General features: G+C 44.3%; 1 protein-coding gene across 1 annotated transcript in view; it reads left to right on the forward strand.

Annotated features, from left to right (window-relative positions):
- Window positions 1-15,645: 15,645 nt before the first annotated feature.
- ARRDC3 (arrestin domain containing 3) overlaps window positions 15,646-17,643 on the forward strand; it is a 14,047-nt gene continuing 12,049 nt past the window's right edge. The window contains exon 1 of the mRNA XM_082496975.1: window positions 15,646-16,171. Within this exon, the coding sequence (XP_082353101.1) occupies window positions 15,892-16,171 (280 nt within the window). The 5' untranslated portion in view covers window positions 15,646-15,891. The remainder of the gene's footprint in view (window positions 16,172-17,643) is intronic.

Here is a 17,643-nt window from a genome sequence, read left to right on the forward strand (position 1 = left end):
CCCGCATCTCCTTGCCACCAGCTTCACCTGCCCAGCTGAGCCGGCCGCCTTGAAGGTGTTGCTCTTGGAAGTTACTGACCTTTCTGTAAAACACAGAAAGGCAGAAGGCAAGGCTTTAAAACAGCAACGCTCACAACACTCAGAGAAACGCCAACACCCTCTTTTGACACCCTCTGTATTCCTCGAATGAGATGGCAGAAGAGGAAAGTCGCGGCAGAGAAGGGGCGAGCACATTTTCTGTTAGTGCTGTGTGATAGGAAGGAATATTTTCTTTAAAAAAAAAAAAATAGCAGGAAGAGACCTGTTTCAAAATGTTCCATTGTTCTGGTAAGGAATGGCTAGAGAACACCAAGATACATATTTTTAAAGGATTTGATTTAATAACAGTGTCAGGCAGAGCAGGTTATTTTTTTTCCTGCATACACTGAAGAAACATGGATGACGACCTACAGGACAAAAAAATGTCTGTAGCAAATGAGGCTTAAAGTACCAAACAGTGCGGGCAGCAGCAGAAACAAAGGCGAGAGTTTGCATGATCTTCCTGTTGCCAGGATGCTTACCCTCTGGATAGATCGGGGATTGCATTAAATCTCCATCCAAAAGTTTGTGTCCATAGAAATGGATTCAGATACAGGGACTCACTCAGCGTTTTTTTCTGGGTTTGCATTGAAACGAACACCTTTTCCTTTCACTCCCTAAAATGTACTTACACAAAACCCGATCGGTATGCTGTTCTAAACATTTTCCTGAAGGACTTTCCATTACCAACACATGGAATAAATAAGGTAGACTACAGAAAAGTTGTTAATGACTCCTTTTAACAGGTCATAAAAAAAAAAAAAAAAAAAAATCACAAACATTACACAAGAGTGGCACTTATTTCTGCATGTGAAGGACAAAATTGAAATTTCAAGGTGAACCCTTTATTTACACTGAGGCTTACATTTCCGAGGAAAGTACAACCATGTACGAAACTAAATGGCAAAGTAACACACACAAATATATCAATGAGATTAAGAAATAGCATCTATTATTAGCACTTGCTGGATAGCAACCACACGCAGGTTTGAGGAAAACTGCACCATGTATATCCCCATAGAAAAAAGAACTAATTCAAAGAGTACCTCAGGATCTCAAGTATCTTCTTTCATTCTACGATATCTGAAGTTTACTCTTGGCCTTTACGTTACAATTCTAGAGAACTGCAAATACCCAATGCTGCGCGGCACGTTGCATTTTTATTACTACTGGAGACAACAGGACTTTTAGGCTGCATTCAGTCACATGTATCCTTATCTCATCCTATGTATTAGTACAGAGCATTATATATAATATTATATAGATTGTTATATATAATATCAGAGCATTTTCTAAACACACTCAGCATTATTTATGTAGCCGCTGATTTTATGCTTTCTTTTTTGAAGTTATATGAATACCAGCAGACAAAATCTGCAACGATTCACAATTGCTCTTTCTGCGATATACACAAGCAGCCACCAGATGGCAATAAAACACAGCTAATGAGCAAAGTTCTGGCTTTACGCGGTGTTCAAAATGACTTTTAATTGTTGCTTTCCTTTCGTACAGCTAGTGGGCATGCAGGAAAAAAATCCACTCCCATCATTCAAGTGCTATTCACAATTCATAAACACATAAAATGAAAACTGGCAGTATTTACATATTACACCAATATGAGTGAGTTCAGTGAAACAGTAGTTTAATTGCCCACCGTAGACAAACATGCCCTAGAAACACTGAGTATTCAGCATAGCTCCCCTGGATTGCCATAAAAATATTTTCACGATGTCTCCGTTTTCCACCATATCCTGATTCTTTTTCTTTGTTTTTAGTTATCCTCTTAGTATTTGCTCAAATTTAGTTAAACTAATACTAATAATCACTGTGACTGAGACCACTTTATGGAATCACAGAATCACAGAATTTTCAGAGTTGGAAGGGACCTCTAGAGATCACCCAGCCCAACTCCCCTGCCAAAGCAGGATTGCCCAGAGCACATCACTCAGGACTGCATCCAGGCGGGGCTTGAACATCTCCAGGGAAGGGGACTCCCCCCCGTCCCTGGGCAGCCTGTGCCAGTGCTCTGTCACCTGAACCGTAAAGAAGTGTTTCCGTGTATTTGAACGGAACTTCCTGTGTTCTGAATTGTGCCCATTGCCCCTCGTCCTGTCACTGGGAACCATTGAAAAGAGCCTGGCTCCATCCTCCTTCAACCCACCCTTTAGATACTTGTACGCCATAATAAGGTCTCCCCTCAGCCTTCTCTTCTCCAGGCTAAAGAGTCCCAGCTCTCTCAGCCTTTCCTCATAAGGCAGATGCTCCAAGCCCTTAATCATCTTAGTTGCCCTTCGCTGGACTCGCTCCAGCAGTTCCCTGTCCCTCTTGAACTGGGGAGCCCAAAACTGGACACAGTATTCCAGTTGTGGCCTCAGAGTAGAGGGGGACAATGACCCCCCTCGACCTCCTGGCCACACTCTTCCCGATGCAGTCCAGGATTCCATTGGCCTTTTTGGCAACAAGGGCACATTGCTGGCTCATGAATAATTTACTGTCTACCATGACCCCCAGATCCTTCTCCTCCGAGCTACTTCCCAGCAGGTCCGCCCCTAACCTATACTGGTGCTTTACATTCTTCCTCCCCAGGTGAAGGACCTTGCACTTGCTTTTGTTGAACCTCATTAGGTTCTTCTCTGCCCAGCTCTCCAGCCTGTCCAGGTCACGCTGGATGGCAGCACGGCCCTCTGGGGTGTCAGCCACCCCACCCAGTTTGGTATCATCAGCAAACTTGCTGAGGATACACTCTGTCCCCTCATCCAGGTCATTAATGAATATATTGAACAAAATTGGACCGAGTATTGACCCCTGGGGGACACCACTGGTTACAGGCCTCCAACTAGACTCTGTGCCGCTGATCACAACCCTCTGAGTCCTGTCCCGCAGCCAACTCTCAATCCACCTCACTGTCACCTCATCTAGCCCATACTTCCTCAGCTTCCTAATGAGGATGTCATGGGAGACAGTGTCAAAAGCCTTGCTAAAGTCAAGGTAGATGACATCCACAACTCTCCCCTCATCCATCCATCCAGTTATAACATCATAGAAAACTATCAGATTGGTCAAGCATGATTTACCCTTGGTAAATCCACGTTGACCACTTCCAATAACTTCCTGTTCCTCAACGTGTTTGGAGATGACATCCAGAATGAGTCGCTCCATTACCTTCCCAGGGACAGAGGTGAGACTAACTGGTCTGTAGTTCCCTGGGTCCTCCTTCTTGCCTTTTTTGAAGATCGGAGTGATGTCAGCCTTCCTCCAGTCCTCAGGCACCTCTCCTGTTCTCCATGACCGTTCAAAGACGATGGAGAGTGGTCTAGCAATAACATCTGCCAGCTCTCTCAGCACTCGCGGGTGCATCCCGTCAGGGCCCATGGACTTGTGAATGTCCAGCTTGGCCAAGTGGTCTCTGACACGGTCCTCCTCAACTGAGGGAAAATCTTCCTCTCTCCAGACCTTCCCCTTTGCCTCCAGAGTATGGGATTCGTGAGGGACAGCTTTAGCAGTGAAGACCGAAGAAAAGAAGGCATTCGGTAACTCTGCCTTCTCTGTGTCTTCCACCACTAGGGCACCTGTCTCATTCACCAGTGGGCCTACATTTTCCCTAGTCTTCCTTTTTCTATTGATATACTGAAAGAATCTCTTCTTATTGTCCTTAACTGCAGTGGCCAAGCTGAGTTCTGATTGAGCTTTGGCCCTTCTCATTTTCCCCCTACATAGCTTTGTTATACCTTGATAGTCCTCATAAGTTGCCAACCCCCTTTTCCAGAGAATGTAAATTTTCCTTTTTTTTCCTGAGGTCCAGCCAAAGCTCTCTATTTAGCCAGGCTGGTCTTCTTCCCCCTCTGCTCGTTTTTCGAGACATGGGGATGGTCTTCTCCTGTGCTTCTAAGAGCACCTGCTTGAAGTATGCCCAGTCTTCCTGGGCACCTTTGCTCTTCAAAACTGCCTCCCAAGGGACACTCTCGACCATGCTCCTAAACAGGCTAAAGTCTGCCCTTCGGAAATCCAAGGTGGTAGTTCTGCTGGCTCCCCACCTTACTTCATCAAGAATTGAAAATTCTATCATTTCATGATCACTCTGCCCAAGGCAACCTCCAACCTTTACATCCCCCACAAGACCTTCTCTGTTAACAAACAGTAGGTTTGTTAACCTAGCTGGTTCCTTCACCAGCTGTGTTAGGAAGTTGTCTTCCACACACTCCAGGAACCTCCGGGACTGTTCCCTCTCTGCTGCGTAGTATTTCCAGCAGACATCTGGGAAGTTGAAGTCCCCCACAAGAACAAGGGCAGATGATCGTGAGATCTCTGCCAGCTGCTTATAGAATACTTTGTCGGTTTCTACATCCTGATTAGGGGGTCTATAACAAACTCCCATCACGATGTCTGCCTTATTTACATTCTTCTTTTTCCAGTATGTTATAATTTCAGATGCTTTCAGCCTAAGTGCTAACACCGGGATCTACAATACACACTACCACCTGTTTTAGCTGCTCTTTACTAACAAGAACCTCACTGTTCTACCATGTATTGTCAGCTGACATATAAGTATTTTTTTTCTCCTTATAGACAATTGCTTAATTTTCCCCATTACTTGTGATACCATCAAACATATCCCATTTTGGTTATTTAATGGTTTTACTCAGGTACATATGCAAGAACCTATTCTTGGTGAGTATATTGTCATGTACATAAGAAATATACTTCAGATTAAAAAGGAAAAAATCCACCTACATAAAAAAAACCTATACTGGTAGATGTGAAAAACTCCAGAACTTTCTCAGACTCACTAAAGTAAGCGAAAATTGCTAGCTAGGCTTTATTTTCATACAGAACTACACACAGTCATGCATAAAAACAAAACAGTCATGGTGAATGTCAATGAATAGCAATGATATATGACATATATAAACTTTGCCAGTGTATACCAGCCAAAGACCTTGTACTGGGACTTCTTGTTCTTCAGCAACTTTTCCAAAGAATATTTCTTAAGCACTTTATTACTCAGGGTTAGTTTCATAACAATTACATTGTCTGCTGGGAAGGGCATTATGCTGAACTACCAAACTGCATATTACATTAATCTAGCTTGTTCACTTTTCTAATGCTTCATTAATTTGGGCCACTTGGATCTTCCACTCAGCTAATTTTTCATCTCTTCATGTAACAGCAGAATGCTGAGGGGGTTTGACTCCTTATACAATTAAAAAAAAAATAGTAAAAAGAAGAAAAAGGTGAAAAAAATGCTAAAGTATCTTGTCATCGCTAACAGTAGGAGACATGAAACTGTTGAGTGATTTGGGATTCTTTGTGCTCCTCTGCTTCCTCAGCAGGAAAATGAGACTATCTTTGCAACCCTTCCTGAGGATCACTGCTGAGGTTGCCTCAACAATTAATTTACTAAACCACTTTACTGAAGCCACATGAGGCTCACCGGCAAACCCTGGAGGGGAGCTTGGGCTTGAAGGTCTGAGAGTTGTTTGGCCCTAATGAATGAAAACATGTGATAGCAACATTCATCATGTTTTCCATAATTCAGCTGCTCAACATTACCCATCCCTGCACTGCAGCACTTAATAAGGCCCTTAATGTCCCCTTAATTAGTCCCTACTTAATGTTACTGCTCTGCTGCCTTCTTTGTGCGACACTTTTCCCAAAAGATATTAATAGCAGTTTCAAAGATAAAAACTACTGACAACTCCATATGTTATACAGTAGCAAGCTCCTTCCTTGACTGATTTATTTAAGTAGAGAAGTTGCAAAAATTTCTAAGCTGTTGTTGAAGGATAAATCAACACCTCTATCAGTGAAGCATTACATCTTTTGGGACTCCTTCTGTGCACCAGTACAATCAATCCAAGAAATATGTCTGTGTGCCCCTTTGCCAGAGCCCGGAGATTTTTTCTTGGTCAAGTCCTCAGCAAGGACCACAGGTCATTAAAACTTGACATCTATTTTCCTTCTTCAGTGGCTATTTTTAACGCTTACCCATGTTAGGTGAAAAGGTGGTAGTAGCAGCCCTGTGATTCAGATTTAGCCACACAGGTGTCAGAAATTTAGTGTAACACTATGCTACATATGATGTCCCTCTTAAGGAGTTTCAAACGGGAGGTATGTTAGTTTCTGTCTTCAGCGTGAAGGTGATTTTAAGCATCCCCAGCTGGCCAATGAAATAACAAATAACAGTCTCAGCAGAGCACCATCTTCAAACCTGCTCAGCTAAATTCTACTTCGTTGGTGATTTCATTGAAATGTACGTGACTACATCTGTAAGAAAGGTTTAATCCGTTGGAGTAAGAGGAAAGCCTGAAGCCGTTCTTCCATTACTAAGTAACCATGTTGTGTGAGCCGACTCAGGCAGGACACAGGAACAATCACAAAACCATGGATGAAACACAAAGAACAAATTTAATCTCAATACTTTGCAAATCGGCGAATCTCCAAGGCAACACCCAGGCAGAGGAACGCAAGCAGGGCATGCAGGCACCACATAGCAGGAGAAAGTCCTTGTTAGCAGAAGTGTGTGAGCCCCCGCTTGCTGTTCTCGCCTGCTTTTCAAGGGTTCAAGCAGGCGTAATTTTCCACTGTGTTTTGATCTTCTTCAACAACAAGGCAGTGATCACATATATGCTAGATAAGGTGTCCCTGAGTCCATCCCAGGCTTATGTTATCTATGTGCAGATGTTCTACTTGTGAGCACACAAGGCTGAACAATAATTAGTGTGATATATGTGTTGTCCAGCACCCCAGGTGCGAGTCACTTGAGCTTGTTTACAATCCTCCTCACCAATCTTCCTTTACTTTCCCATGCATGTCATCAACACAGACAAAAATAGGAGTGAAGGAGACAAAACTAAAGCTACTAGCCTCAGTGTACGAGTTCATCCAGATCAGTGTTGCTCAGGTCATCGCGGGTCTTCATAAAAATGCTGTTCATTTAACAAAAGCATTCTTCAGGTTAAAAGGAAAAGAATCCCCAAATTATCACTCACTCTCTTACTTCACCCAGCGTGGTAGGGAAAAAGCATGAGTCACTGCAAATGAGCAAGAAACTCACAATCCAGCAAAGTGAAGAATGCCATTGCCAAAGCTAGTGGTTCCTAGCAAACCAGAGAGAAACTCAAACTACACGATTCACTTGAATGCCTAGCTCCGGAATTGAATCCGGGCATTTCTGCTAGGTCCAAACACAGTATTTATGGAGAATTGAGCAGCTGAGAATGACTCATGAGCAATGTTACACTGAATTCACAGCTATCTGTGGTAGCCCACAAACTGTCCTGAGGACACAGATCAGTCTTATCTCGCCACTGCATAGCTGTTGAGTTGGGGTGGCAGGGAAACGAAACTGCTTGCTTGGGATCCACAGTCTAGAGAGAGGAAAACTTCAGACAGGTTGAAAAAAAAAAAAAAAAGATGCATTTTCTGGCACGTCAGGTAGCATGAAAAGATGAGTTGCACGCACATTGTGCCACACAAATGGGAGAATACCGATTTTCCTGTGTAAATTACATTTGGTACAATTTTACTTATCTGCCTAGATCCCGTCCTTCTTTTATATGGCCTTTATATGACACACCCATTCCCCCCAAAAAAGACAACCACCAAAAAAAGAACTATAAAAAACCCAAAAGAACAATAGAGGCCAGCCCCCTGTTTTTTAGAACCAGAGCACCTGAGAGAAACTCGGCATTAATACTGTCAACTACAACAGCTTGCAAGACATACAAACTTTCAGATACGGTATGCAAGAGTCACTTTTGATGACCCTACTGCGCATCACTCAGTGGTGATGCCTGAACCCCGCGAGCATAGAGCACAGTGCCAGGGACTACTTCCCATGGGAAAACGCAGGATGACGAAGCGCTGTCATCTGCCAGACAGCTGTCACAAGTGGAGCAGAGAAGGGTGGCCTTGCCTTGCAAACTGTCCCTGTCAAATGTGACACGCGTGTGCCCACAGACATACAACCAGAATGCCACCATGGCGTAATTATGACAGGTTATTTCAGGTTGTGTCCTTCAGGGTTGGTAGCCAACAAATGTCCAGTTTCTGGATCCTGATCAGATGGAATAAGAGGAAGACCAAGATGCTCAACTCTGGCGAAAATGAGCCATGCAAAACTTTCTAATAAACCTTTGACATGCCTCCAAAACAGAGCGTCTCAAAGAACAGGCAGAAACCGGGCAGGCATTTTCCCAGGATCCCAGTTTAGCCCTTTTCCTATCATGACAGTTCTGCCTAAGCTCCACTCTGACTGCCTAACTCTTTTCTTTCATTCAAGCTTGGCCCACCCCATGGAACACAAGATGCACCAAGGAGCTGATTATGAGATGTACCTCCTGCTCATCTGTGAAGCATTTCTGCCAACAGCTTCCTCTCCCATAATTTCTTCTGTACTCCTCCCCAGCTCACAAGCACTTCACTGTGACTTTACCTACTAACAGGAGAAGTTACCAGAAATCCTTAAAATGACCTTGCTCACTAGACCATCCTGCATCACTACTCTTGCACTGTCCATTTCTGCCTAAGCATTGTCACACCCTGAGGTTCCAGAGAAAAAGCCCAGTACTGCTGTCATACCCACAGCCATCACTCCCCTGCCATTTTGGTTTTGGCGTAGGCATGAAGGCTGTCTTGCAGTGCTGAGCACTCTGTATACTTCTGCAAGCTTTCGAAACCCTCCCCGCAGAGGTGCTGAGATGACAAGGGATGCACAGAGTCAGTGTCTTCGCTTTTAACAGCGCTCACCAGCAAAACGTCGCTTACAAGGCCAGAAATAAAGCGAGTGGCATTGCTTCCCCAACAGTGATAACCATCGGTCTTGTCGCTGAAATGCTTATCTCGCTAATAAAGGCGGGTTGGGCATGCTTATTAGTTTAGCTCAGAAAGCTGAAGTAAAATAGATGGTCCAAAACAGAACTCAGCTTGCCTCGGGGTCACTTTCTTTCTAAAAATACTGCCTTACTAAAGGTCTGAAACTAAGCTAAGGAAGAGCCAGTGTGCTGAAAGCTGGTCTGTTCTTTTTCCAGACTATAAATTAATCTAATAAAAGATATTACCTCTCCTGCAATCCCTGCTTACCAAAAAGCGTAACAGCTTATTTCTGGAGATAAAATCACAGTATATAACTTTCCATTTTGGAACACAAAGCTGATAGATGTCCTTTGATCAACCAAAAGAAAAGGGAATAAAAACAACTCTAAGTTCTTTTACAAAGCTCCAATCCAAATACTATAAAAATCTTTCTTCTGCTTTTGCTGGGTGTTGGGAAAGTAGGCATTTCAAGCACATACTTATATATAACTGACTGCAACTGTAAGCTTGTCCTTCAGTTGTGTTTCCAAGAGACTGTAGTGTTAAGTGCATGTTTAACTGTCTGTTTTCTCAGTTTAACAGCACTAGCCATTAATTTTTCAAACCAAAACTTGCAAACATTCAGTTTAACATGATTAATACATAGCTCAAGTTCTGTTTTTAATACTAAATACACCTCAGAACTCAAGTTACTCTAAATCTTTACTCAGTAAAGCTTTAGAAGTATAAAAAAACCCCAAAACTAATGTCCTGGTTTGAGGTAAAACAGAACCAATTTTGTTCAGTAACTTCGCTTCTTAGCTGGGCCTCTTCTAACAACTGAAATTAACTGCCTATTGTGCAGACAGTGTTCACTCTCTCAGAGTGATAAGGCCAATTGTTTATAGCTGATGCCCAGGCATGGGATGCAGAGAGGCTCCTGCTTACACTTATTGCTATAACCCCCACGGCCAAACAACTTTGTTATTTGCCCCGTCGGAGGGTCAGAAGCGGAAAAGCATAGTGGGGTCCCACCTGCGGGGAGGAGCGGACAGGACGGGTGACCCAAAAACTGACCAACAGTGTATTCCATCCCATCTGCCTCATGCTCAGTAGAAAAGCTGAGGGATCAAAGGGTAACAGGCTCTTCCTTCAGTGGCCGACGTCTGAGGAGGACTCTGTTTGTCTGCCTGTGATCCCAATCCTGACTCCAGATCCGGAATCCATTTCCCGTCCATCACTGAGTCCAGCCTGGGACTGCCCCAGTGCCAGCCGCTGACGTGATTGTCATCTCGGGAGCTTGATACAGTTTTGTATATATTTTTCATTATTTCTTTTTATTTTATTATTAATATTTCATTAAAGTAGTTTAGTTTCTTCTAAACTCGTAAGTCTCTTTTTCCTCCTCTGCCTCTCTCTTTGTAGAGGGGTAGAGGGGAGCATCTGTCGGTCCCATCTGGGGTCCCTTGGGTCCCCAGTGGTGGATTTGACCTAAACAACTAACTAAAAATTGCAAACAAAAAGTTTTGCTTTGAATACTTTTCTTATAATATGTACCTTCTGAAAACAGAATAATCATAAATACAGCTCTTTGTTGTGCACATTCTTTCTCACTAATAAATACTATTGTGCAAGGTCATAGAAATGGCCAGACGAAGCTGCTCCTGGCTCCTAATTCCTTCAAATTCAGGAACCAGTTTCACAAACTCCAAGTTTCTCTACATCATTGAGGACAGCATTCTCCATTGTAAAACCAAACCAAATATAAGACTACTTAGTAAAATTTTCTCTTCTCTCTACCATGGAACTGACAGCTGAACAGCCATTCTAGTGCAGATGGTCCCAAAAGGAATGTCTGTAGATATCCCTCTGCATCCAGTTTTGGAAGCAGCTCCTCAGGCCTGCAGTGCATAGATCCATGTTATCGTAACATGACAGCCTGTGTCACTGTTCTGCACTGTAATGTGACAATATTTCACAAACATAGCTTCATGAACTGTTATGAAGAGGGGAAATTTTATTCCTCTTATATTTACAGGTGGATTGAGGATCAGATATAACAAAGGATTATAAGAAATGAGTCTGTTAGGAGACGTTTCTAAGGTACATTTCACATTTTCCATTCATTTAGTGCAGGAAATAAAATATAGAGACGATCCTGGAGTATGCTTGTTCTTTCCAGGATTATCCCTTTGATATGAACACCGGAACCATCAGACAACACATAACATCTGCTTTGACGCTTTCTTTAGACCATTCTCTGCTGCACAGTGAAACTGCTTCAAAAGGAGCAGCAAAGACAGTCTCCATCCCAAAACAGATAATATGTCCAGACAGTCTCTACGGACACAGGAGAAGAATGTGGATCTTCTTATTAACACTAATTTATTGATTTATGAGTGAGGAGAGCATATCAAGCTCTTCTGCCTCTGCTTTTAGAAAAAGTAATGACTGTTCTCAAGATCATTGTGCATCCTTGCAGATTTATCAAATAAGTGGTGAGAAGTCAGATTAGATAAAGACACTAAAGGGACCAAAGCAGAATAACTCCTAACCTCTGGATTTTAAGTTACCTTCAGCATGAATGTACTGTTTGGTCACATCAAGGCTGGGACAGCTCTGAGCGTGTACAAAAGTGCAAATCTAGGCACCCAACAACTTCAAAATAAATAAAGAAAAAAAACTCCAACACTGGGTGAAAGCTTATAAAGAATTTTTAGACTATTGATTTTGGGCTTAGGGACCTAAATTCTGCCCATTTTTACATCCACATCCTTTTACTGGATCTCAGCCTACACATCAGTCTGCGACATAAAGGATTATCTTGGGGTTGCCTAAGCCCTCCAGCTAAGATCTGAACCGTGTGGACCTCTCAGAAGCAGAGCAGAGTATACTGACATCATGCAGTCAGCGACACTGGAAGAGTTAAGTTCAGATGAATCAGTAATAATTTTCAGTGGTTACCAGGGAAGATTCTCAAGCAATGCAATCTGTATTACCCAGCAGGCCAAGATATTTTTTTCTTTCTTTCCATAATTTTCTAACAAACTTTTCTGTCTGCTTTCTTCTACTTCCACCAAAAAAAAAAAAATACAAGGGAGAGCTTGCCAGTTTCAGGAAATGGTCTGTTAAGTGAGGTCCAATCTTTATCTCTTTATAGAGTCTGGAATATTGCCATCTTCCTTGGAGCTACTGACTCCAATAATAGACAGAGCATCACCTTCATGGTTTTCATCACCCCCCCCCCCACAAAAAAAAAACGTTTGGACTTAATTTTTTTTAAACTTTATGTGGACTTCTATGCAGACTCTGTCATGTACAAGGCCTGAGAAAGGTTATTGGAGGCTCCTGACAAATAATAACCACTCTGAGCGTGTACAAACTAAGACTTCACTGCGTGTTGTTGATCTAACATGATAAGACTTGATCATCTTTGCATTCAATTTTTAAAACCCTTTTCAGGATCTATAAAACTATTAGTCTTTAACTAAAGGATGGTTCCTTTGAAAAAATAAAAACTCCTGAAAATTAACTAATACTTACAGTTAACTAAACATTGGAAAATAACTGCTAAATACCTCTTTTAGTTACAATTTATAGCATGTTCTCCATTTAAATAAAAGGAGGATTATATTTTAAAAAAATGTTTGATTTTGACATAAAGGCTTTACTGATGAACGTCAGGTTCGCAGGAATGCAGAGGCACTAAACTGGTAAAAGGCAACACAGGCAGTTCACCCTCTTTGCCACAAGATGGCACGAAACAAATTATGAGGACGAAAGTACTAGCATACTATCAGAAATATTAAAAAAATTAAAAAAGCTGCAGCAACTGAATGTGCATGTGACTTTTGGCAGGATGTGGGAAATGCATGAATACACACACATAAAACATCATCCTGCAGAGTGGTCAATCTAAAGCTTATTGTTCATAACACAAGCTTAAGCAAATTGTGTCAGCCTGTTTAGTGCTCCAGACTTAAATTACATCTAGCAGTATATAATGGCATGGTGATCTAGAAGGTGGCTGGAAACAAATCAGCGTGGGACCAGAAAGAAGAGCAGCAAAGAGACAGTGGTTTGCAATTCTGGTGGAAAACAGACCCAGAAAATTGAGGACAACCCAGGTAGGAGGAGGTGGGCAGCCAGCGGGCAGAAGGGCTGAGCAGCGGGCACCCACCCGGGCTGAATAATCGCTCCCTGTTAGAGACACGGGCATGTGGGTGAGAGGAGAGATGGTCAGGAGAGCAAGCCCAAGTGGGCAAAAGGCAGATTTAAAGGGAGTTTTCTGTATAAATATATACATATATATTATACAAGAGACCAAGATATGGATCGTTTCGTTTGTGTGCTGATTTCTGAGCTGTTCTGATGAACTCAATGCTCTTGTCTGGACTCATCAGGTCTAAAAGTGTCTGCTAGACATGAGCTTTTTACCTCACCTGAATCTGAGACATATGAGTTAACATACCAAATACTGCCAGATTCTTAATCTTGTGATTTGGGAGTTTATAGCTGTGCCCACAACAACCAACAGGATGAAACACAGGAAATGCTGTTTCCAGTTCATTCTCCTTACCCAAAGGACACGGAGGTGAAGGGCTGCAAAAAGGAGACTCAAGTTTTAGGAAAGAGATAATAAGGATAAAGTAAAATTAAAAAAAAAAACAAACAAACAAACAAACAGAGAAAAGTTTCCTGATTGAGGCACTAGGAAAAGGACGGTCATTATTTCAAATAAGAGAAGATCTCAGCTCAGATGCTTTGTGTGCATACATATACATAGCACAGACTGAATACAAAATTGACTTTTTTTTTTCACCAAGCTTTAACTGGAATTTTGAATTAGTCTTGGAAACTGGGTCAACTTTCATGTAAATCAGCACATCTGATCACTCAGGATATTTTGTAATTAACTTAGAACAACAGCATAGCAATATATGGAAATCAGAGAGATTCAAAGCCTGTGAGATTTTGTATTGCATGGGTATCCAAATGTCCCCTTAATTTCAGTGGACTCAGTTCTGTGTTTGGAAAAACATCCAAGAAGGCTAGCCCATACCTGCAGCCCAAAGTTGCTCCAAATTGCAGCTGTCTCACTGTTTCAATAAAAATTAGATTTGTCGGTGGCGCTCTCAACACATCCAGTATGCCTTAAGTAGGGCTACTACCATCCGACGCCTTTTCCTCCAGACAGCGATCCAGGAAGAGGAAACAGCTGTCTGCTGCTCAGTATGACGCACGGTCAGGACTCGTAACTGTCTGCAATTTGGCAAAACTAAAAGTCCTAAAAGGTGACCCACAAGCTCACACATGGTGTGATCTTCCTAACAGTCAACTCGTAGGAAATGCTTGGAGCTCATCCCACACCCCGACAGTGGCTGGAGTATTCTCACGTTGTATGTCTCAACGTGAATGGGCAATAGACAGGAATCTAGAGAGACAGGAGGCAAGTTAGGGCTACAGGGTCTGCAGAGGAGGGTTTACAGCAGCTTAGCAACATATTTTATCTTTTTCCAACAAGTCTGGAATGGGCGAATGCCATAGGTATACAAAACACAGCACACAGAAAATAAATGAGCACGCATTTTACCCCAATTATGTAGGAAGGTCCATTTCCGTATCTACATAGACACAAAACAAAAAAAAACCCACATGAATATCCAATGGGCTAGCAACCTTTAGGTCTTCATCTCCTGGTAAAGGCAACTGCTGTGCTGTGCTCCTCGTCATCTCTGCGGATTTGCCCTGAGAGTGGTGGACGGCGAGAAAGAACCCAGAACTGGAAGGACAGGAGCTGTGGCCAGAGCTCGGCGAATGGAAGCTGCATCCTGTCTGGCTGACAACTTTCACACGTCCTACAGCAACCGCAGACCACGGAGTTGTGGTTGCTGTCATTCATGGAGGACAGGATTATCTTCTAGATTGCAGAAAAGAGGAAAAATGTGCAAATAAACACATGCATGAGACCAACTGCATCTAAATGCATGAGACCAACTGCATCTAAATACACGAGAGCAAAGGGAAAAAGTATTAGCAGCAAATACCTCTGCTTCTCTTGCAAGTTATCTTTCTATGGTTGGACTCGATGATCTTAAAGGTCTTTTCCAACGTAAGTGTTTCTATGATTCTACGATCTAAGGAAGTATGAAGGCTTACCACAAGATGGTGCAAAAACATAAAAAGTCGTAAGAAACCCGCAGAGTACAGCCGAACACCTTCGGTTATAAAAAAAGCACGAGAACCTCCACCAGGTGTCGGGTCGAGGGAAACATGAATGACTTTTTATTAATTGAGAAAAAAAAAACAAAACAGTAAATAGAGGCATACGCCTTAAAAACATAAATCTGAACTTTTAGTGGCACGCCTCACTTGTGGAGGTTTGCCCACCACCATCACACATCAGTTTCATCAGAAATAGCAAAGCAGCATTAAATAACCGAATGGAGACGGTTTAAGGCAAGAAATGGCACCACGGGGGCGGGTTAAAAAAAAAAAAATTAAAAGAAAAAAAAAAGATGGAGAGGGGGCAAATAAACCCCCTCAACAGGGTTTGGCGCGGGGGCGGTGTGTGTTTGACCCCAGAGTAGGTGTCCGTGCGGGGCGGGAGGGATTGGGGCGGAGCGGGGAGGGATTGGGGCGTGGCGGGGCGTGTCCGGAGGGGGCGTGGCTAGGGCGGGAGGGGCGTGCCGGCGCATGGGCGGTGGGGCTTGTTTGTCAGCCGGCTTATAAGGCGGGGGCCGGGGCCGGGACGGCAGCGCCTTTGTGGGGAGAGCGAACAGCGGCAGCGCCGCTCCCCCCCTCCCCCGCCCCGCCCCCCCCGGGCCGGGGCCCCGCCGCCCCCATGAGCCGGCTATAGGGCAGGCCGCCACCACCGCCCTCGGCCTGAGGGGTTTGGGGGTTGTTTTGGGGTATCTTTCCCCCCCCACCTCCTTTTTTTTTTTTTTTTTTTTTTTCTTACAGTCTATTTTTCTACACTTTGCTATTAAAAAAAAAAATAACAAAAAAACTAAAACCACCATGGTGCTGGGGAAGGTGAAGAGTTTGACAATAAGCTTTGACTGTCTGAATGACAGCAATGTCCCCGTGTACTCCAGCGGGGACACAGTCTCAGGAAGGGTCAATTTAGAAGTAACGGGGGAAATCAGAGTGAAATCCCTGAAAATCCACGCGAGGGGACACGCGAAAGTGCGCTGGACCGAGTCGAGGAACGCGGGATCCAACACTGCCTACACGCAGAACTACACCGAAGAAGTGGAGTATTTCAATCATAAGGACATCCTGATCGGCCACGAGAGAGGTAAGGACTTCCCTGCCTTGTTTAGGGGGAGAAAGACGCATTTTTTTTTTATCTTTTGCACCCTCTGTTCTTGCCGGGGGGGGATATTTTAAAAGGGGTGCAGCTGGCTGTCGGTGGGGAGCGGGACGTGGACCTCCATCCTTTGATGGACCTGGGGGTGGGGGATGCAGCCGCACCGCGCCCGCACTGCCCTGCACCACAGCCGTTCCTTAACACCTCATTTAAAAAAAAAAAAAAAAAAACAACCTGTATTATTTTATTATTTTCTTTACTCCCCCCCGTAACGTTAGCAGCTTTTGCCCTTCCATGGGGAAAACGGCTAAAAACCCCAAACCAGCCGGGCAGCGAACCGCCTCGTTGCGAGCATCCTATTGAACCCTGAAATACAGCGAAAAGCGCAAAACCAGAAAACGTGATTATTAATGATCACTAATTTAAGGATGGCTCCTTAATGCCAAATAAAAAGATTCCCCGTGCCTTATTTCTTGACCTATGCTATCTCTCCCAAATCTGGGGAGGCCGGGACCAGACACCCCTCATTCCCCCCCCCCCCCCCCCAAACCCACCCATAACCCCCATAGCTGACAGACCCCATCCCGAGCGGCTGAGGAGTGCGGAGGCGGCGGGTTTTGTGAGGTGTGTTTTTTTTTTTTTAGTGTTTTATTTTTCCACCCCCCCCCAAGTTTGCAGCCTTTGTTCGAAGCGGTTCAATCCTGTTTGGGACCGGTCCGGGGGGGGGGGCGGGGGGGGGTGCGCCGCCCGCCTCGCGCAGATTGGCCGCGCGCGTCAGGTGGTGGCGATGACTTAATTCCCCAGCACCAGAAAATAGTGTTAAAAACCGGTTATGTAATTTTGGTGCTGCTTGCCTCCCTCTTCTTCCTTTTTTTTTTTTTTTTTTTTAAAACATGCAGCATATTTACTGCAGGGATGGGATATTTCCCCTTCCTTTCTTCGGGGCGGGGGGGGGGTAGTAAAGGCGGCGTCGAGCCCCTTACCAAGCGTTTTTTAAACCAACGCTCAAGCAGAGCGAAGGGGGGGGGGGGCTTTTTTAGGGTGTGTTTTTTTTTTTTAATTAATACCTCGTAGACAGCTGGCTAACGAGGTGCCTCAGACGCCTCAGTGCCTTTAACGCCGCCGCCGCCTCAGAAACCATTAGCCCGAGCGAAAACTTCACGCACCTCCGGGTCGCGGGTTGAAGCCTGCGGGCACGGAGGGGTCCCGGTGGCCGTTTGAAGGGGGGGACAGGTGTACGTGGAAGGAGGAGGAAGGGGTCGGGGGAACGACGCCGGTGCGCTGCCCACCGAGCCGGCGCCCGCGGCCGCGTTTCAATGACTGCCGCGGGTTCCTCACCTCTGGAGCTGGCGGCCCAAGCTCCGCCCCTCACCCGTTCTCTGATTGGCCAGCCGGCGTGTTGTTGGCCTGTTGCTAAGGCGATGCCAGCCGCTGATTGGAGGAGAGGCTGGGGCGCGGGG

This window comes from Vanellus vanellus (assembly GCF_965231255.1).
Source record: "Vanellus vanellus genome assembly, chromosome: Z".
Taxonomy (NCBI): Eukaryota; Metazoa; Chordata; class Aves; order Charadriiformes; family Charadriidae; genus Vanellus; species Vanellus vanellus.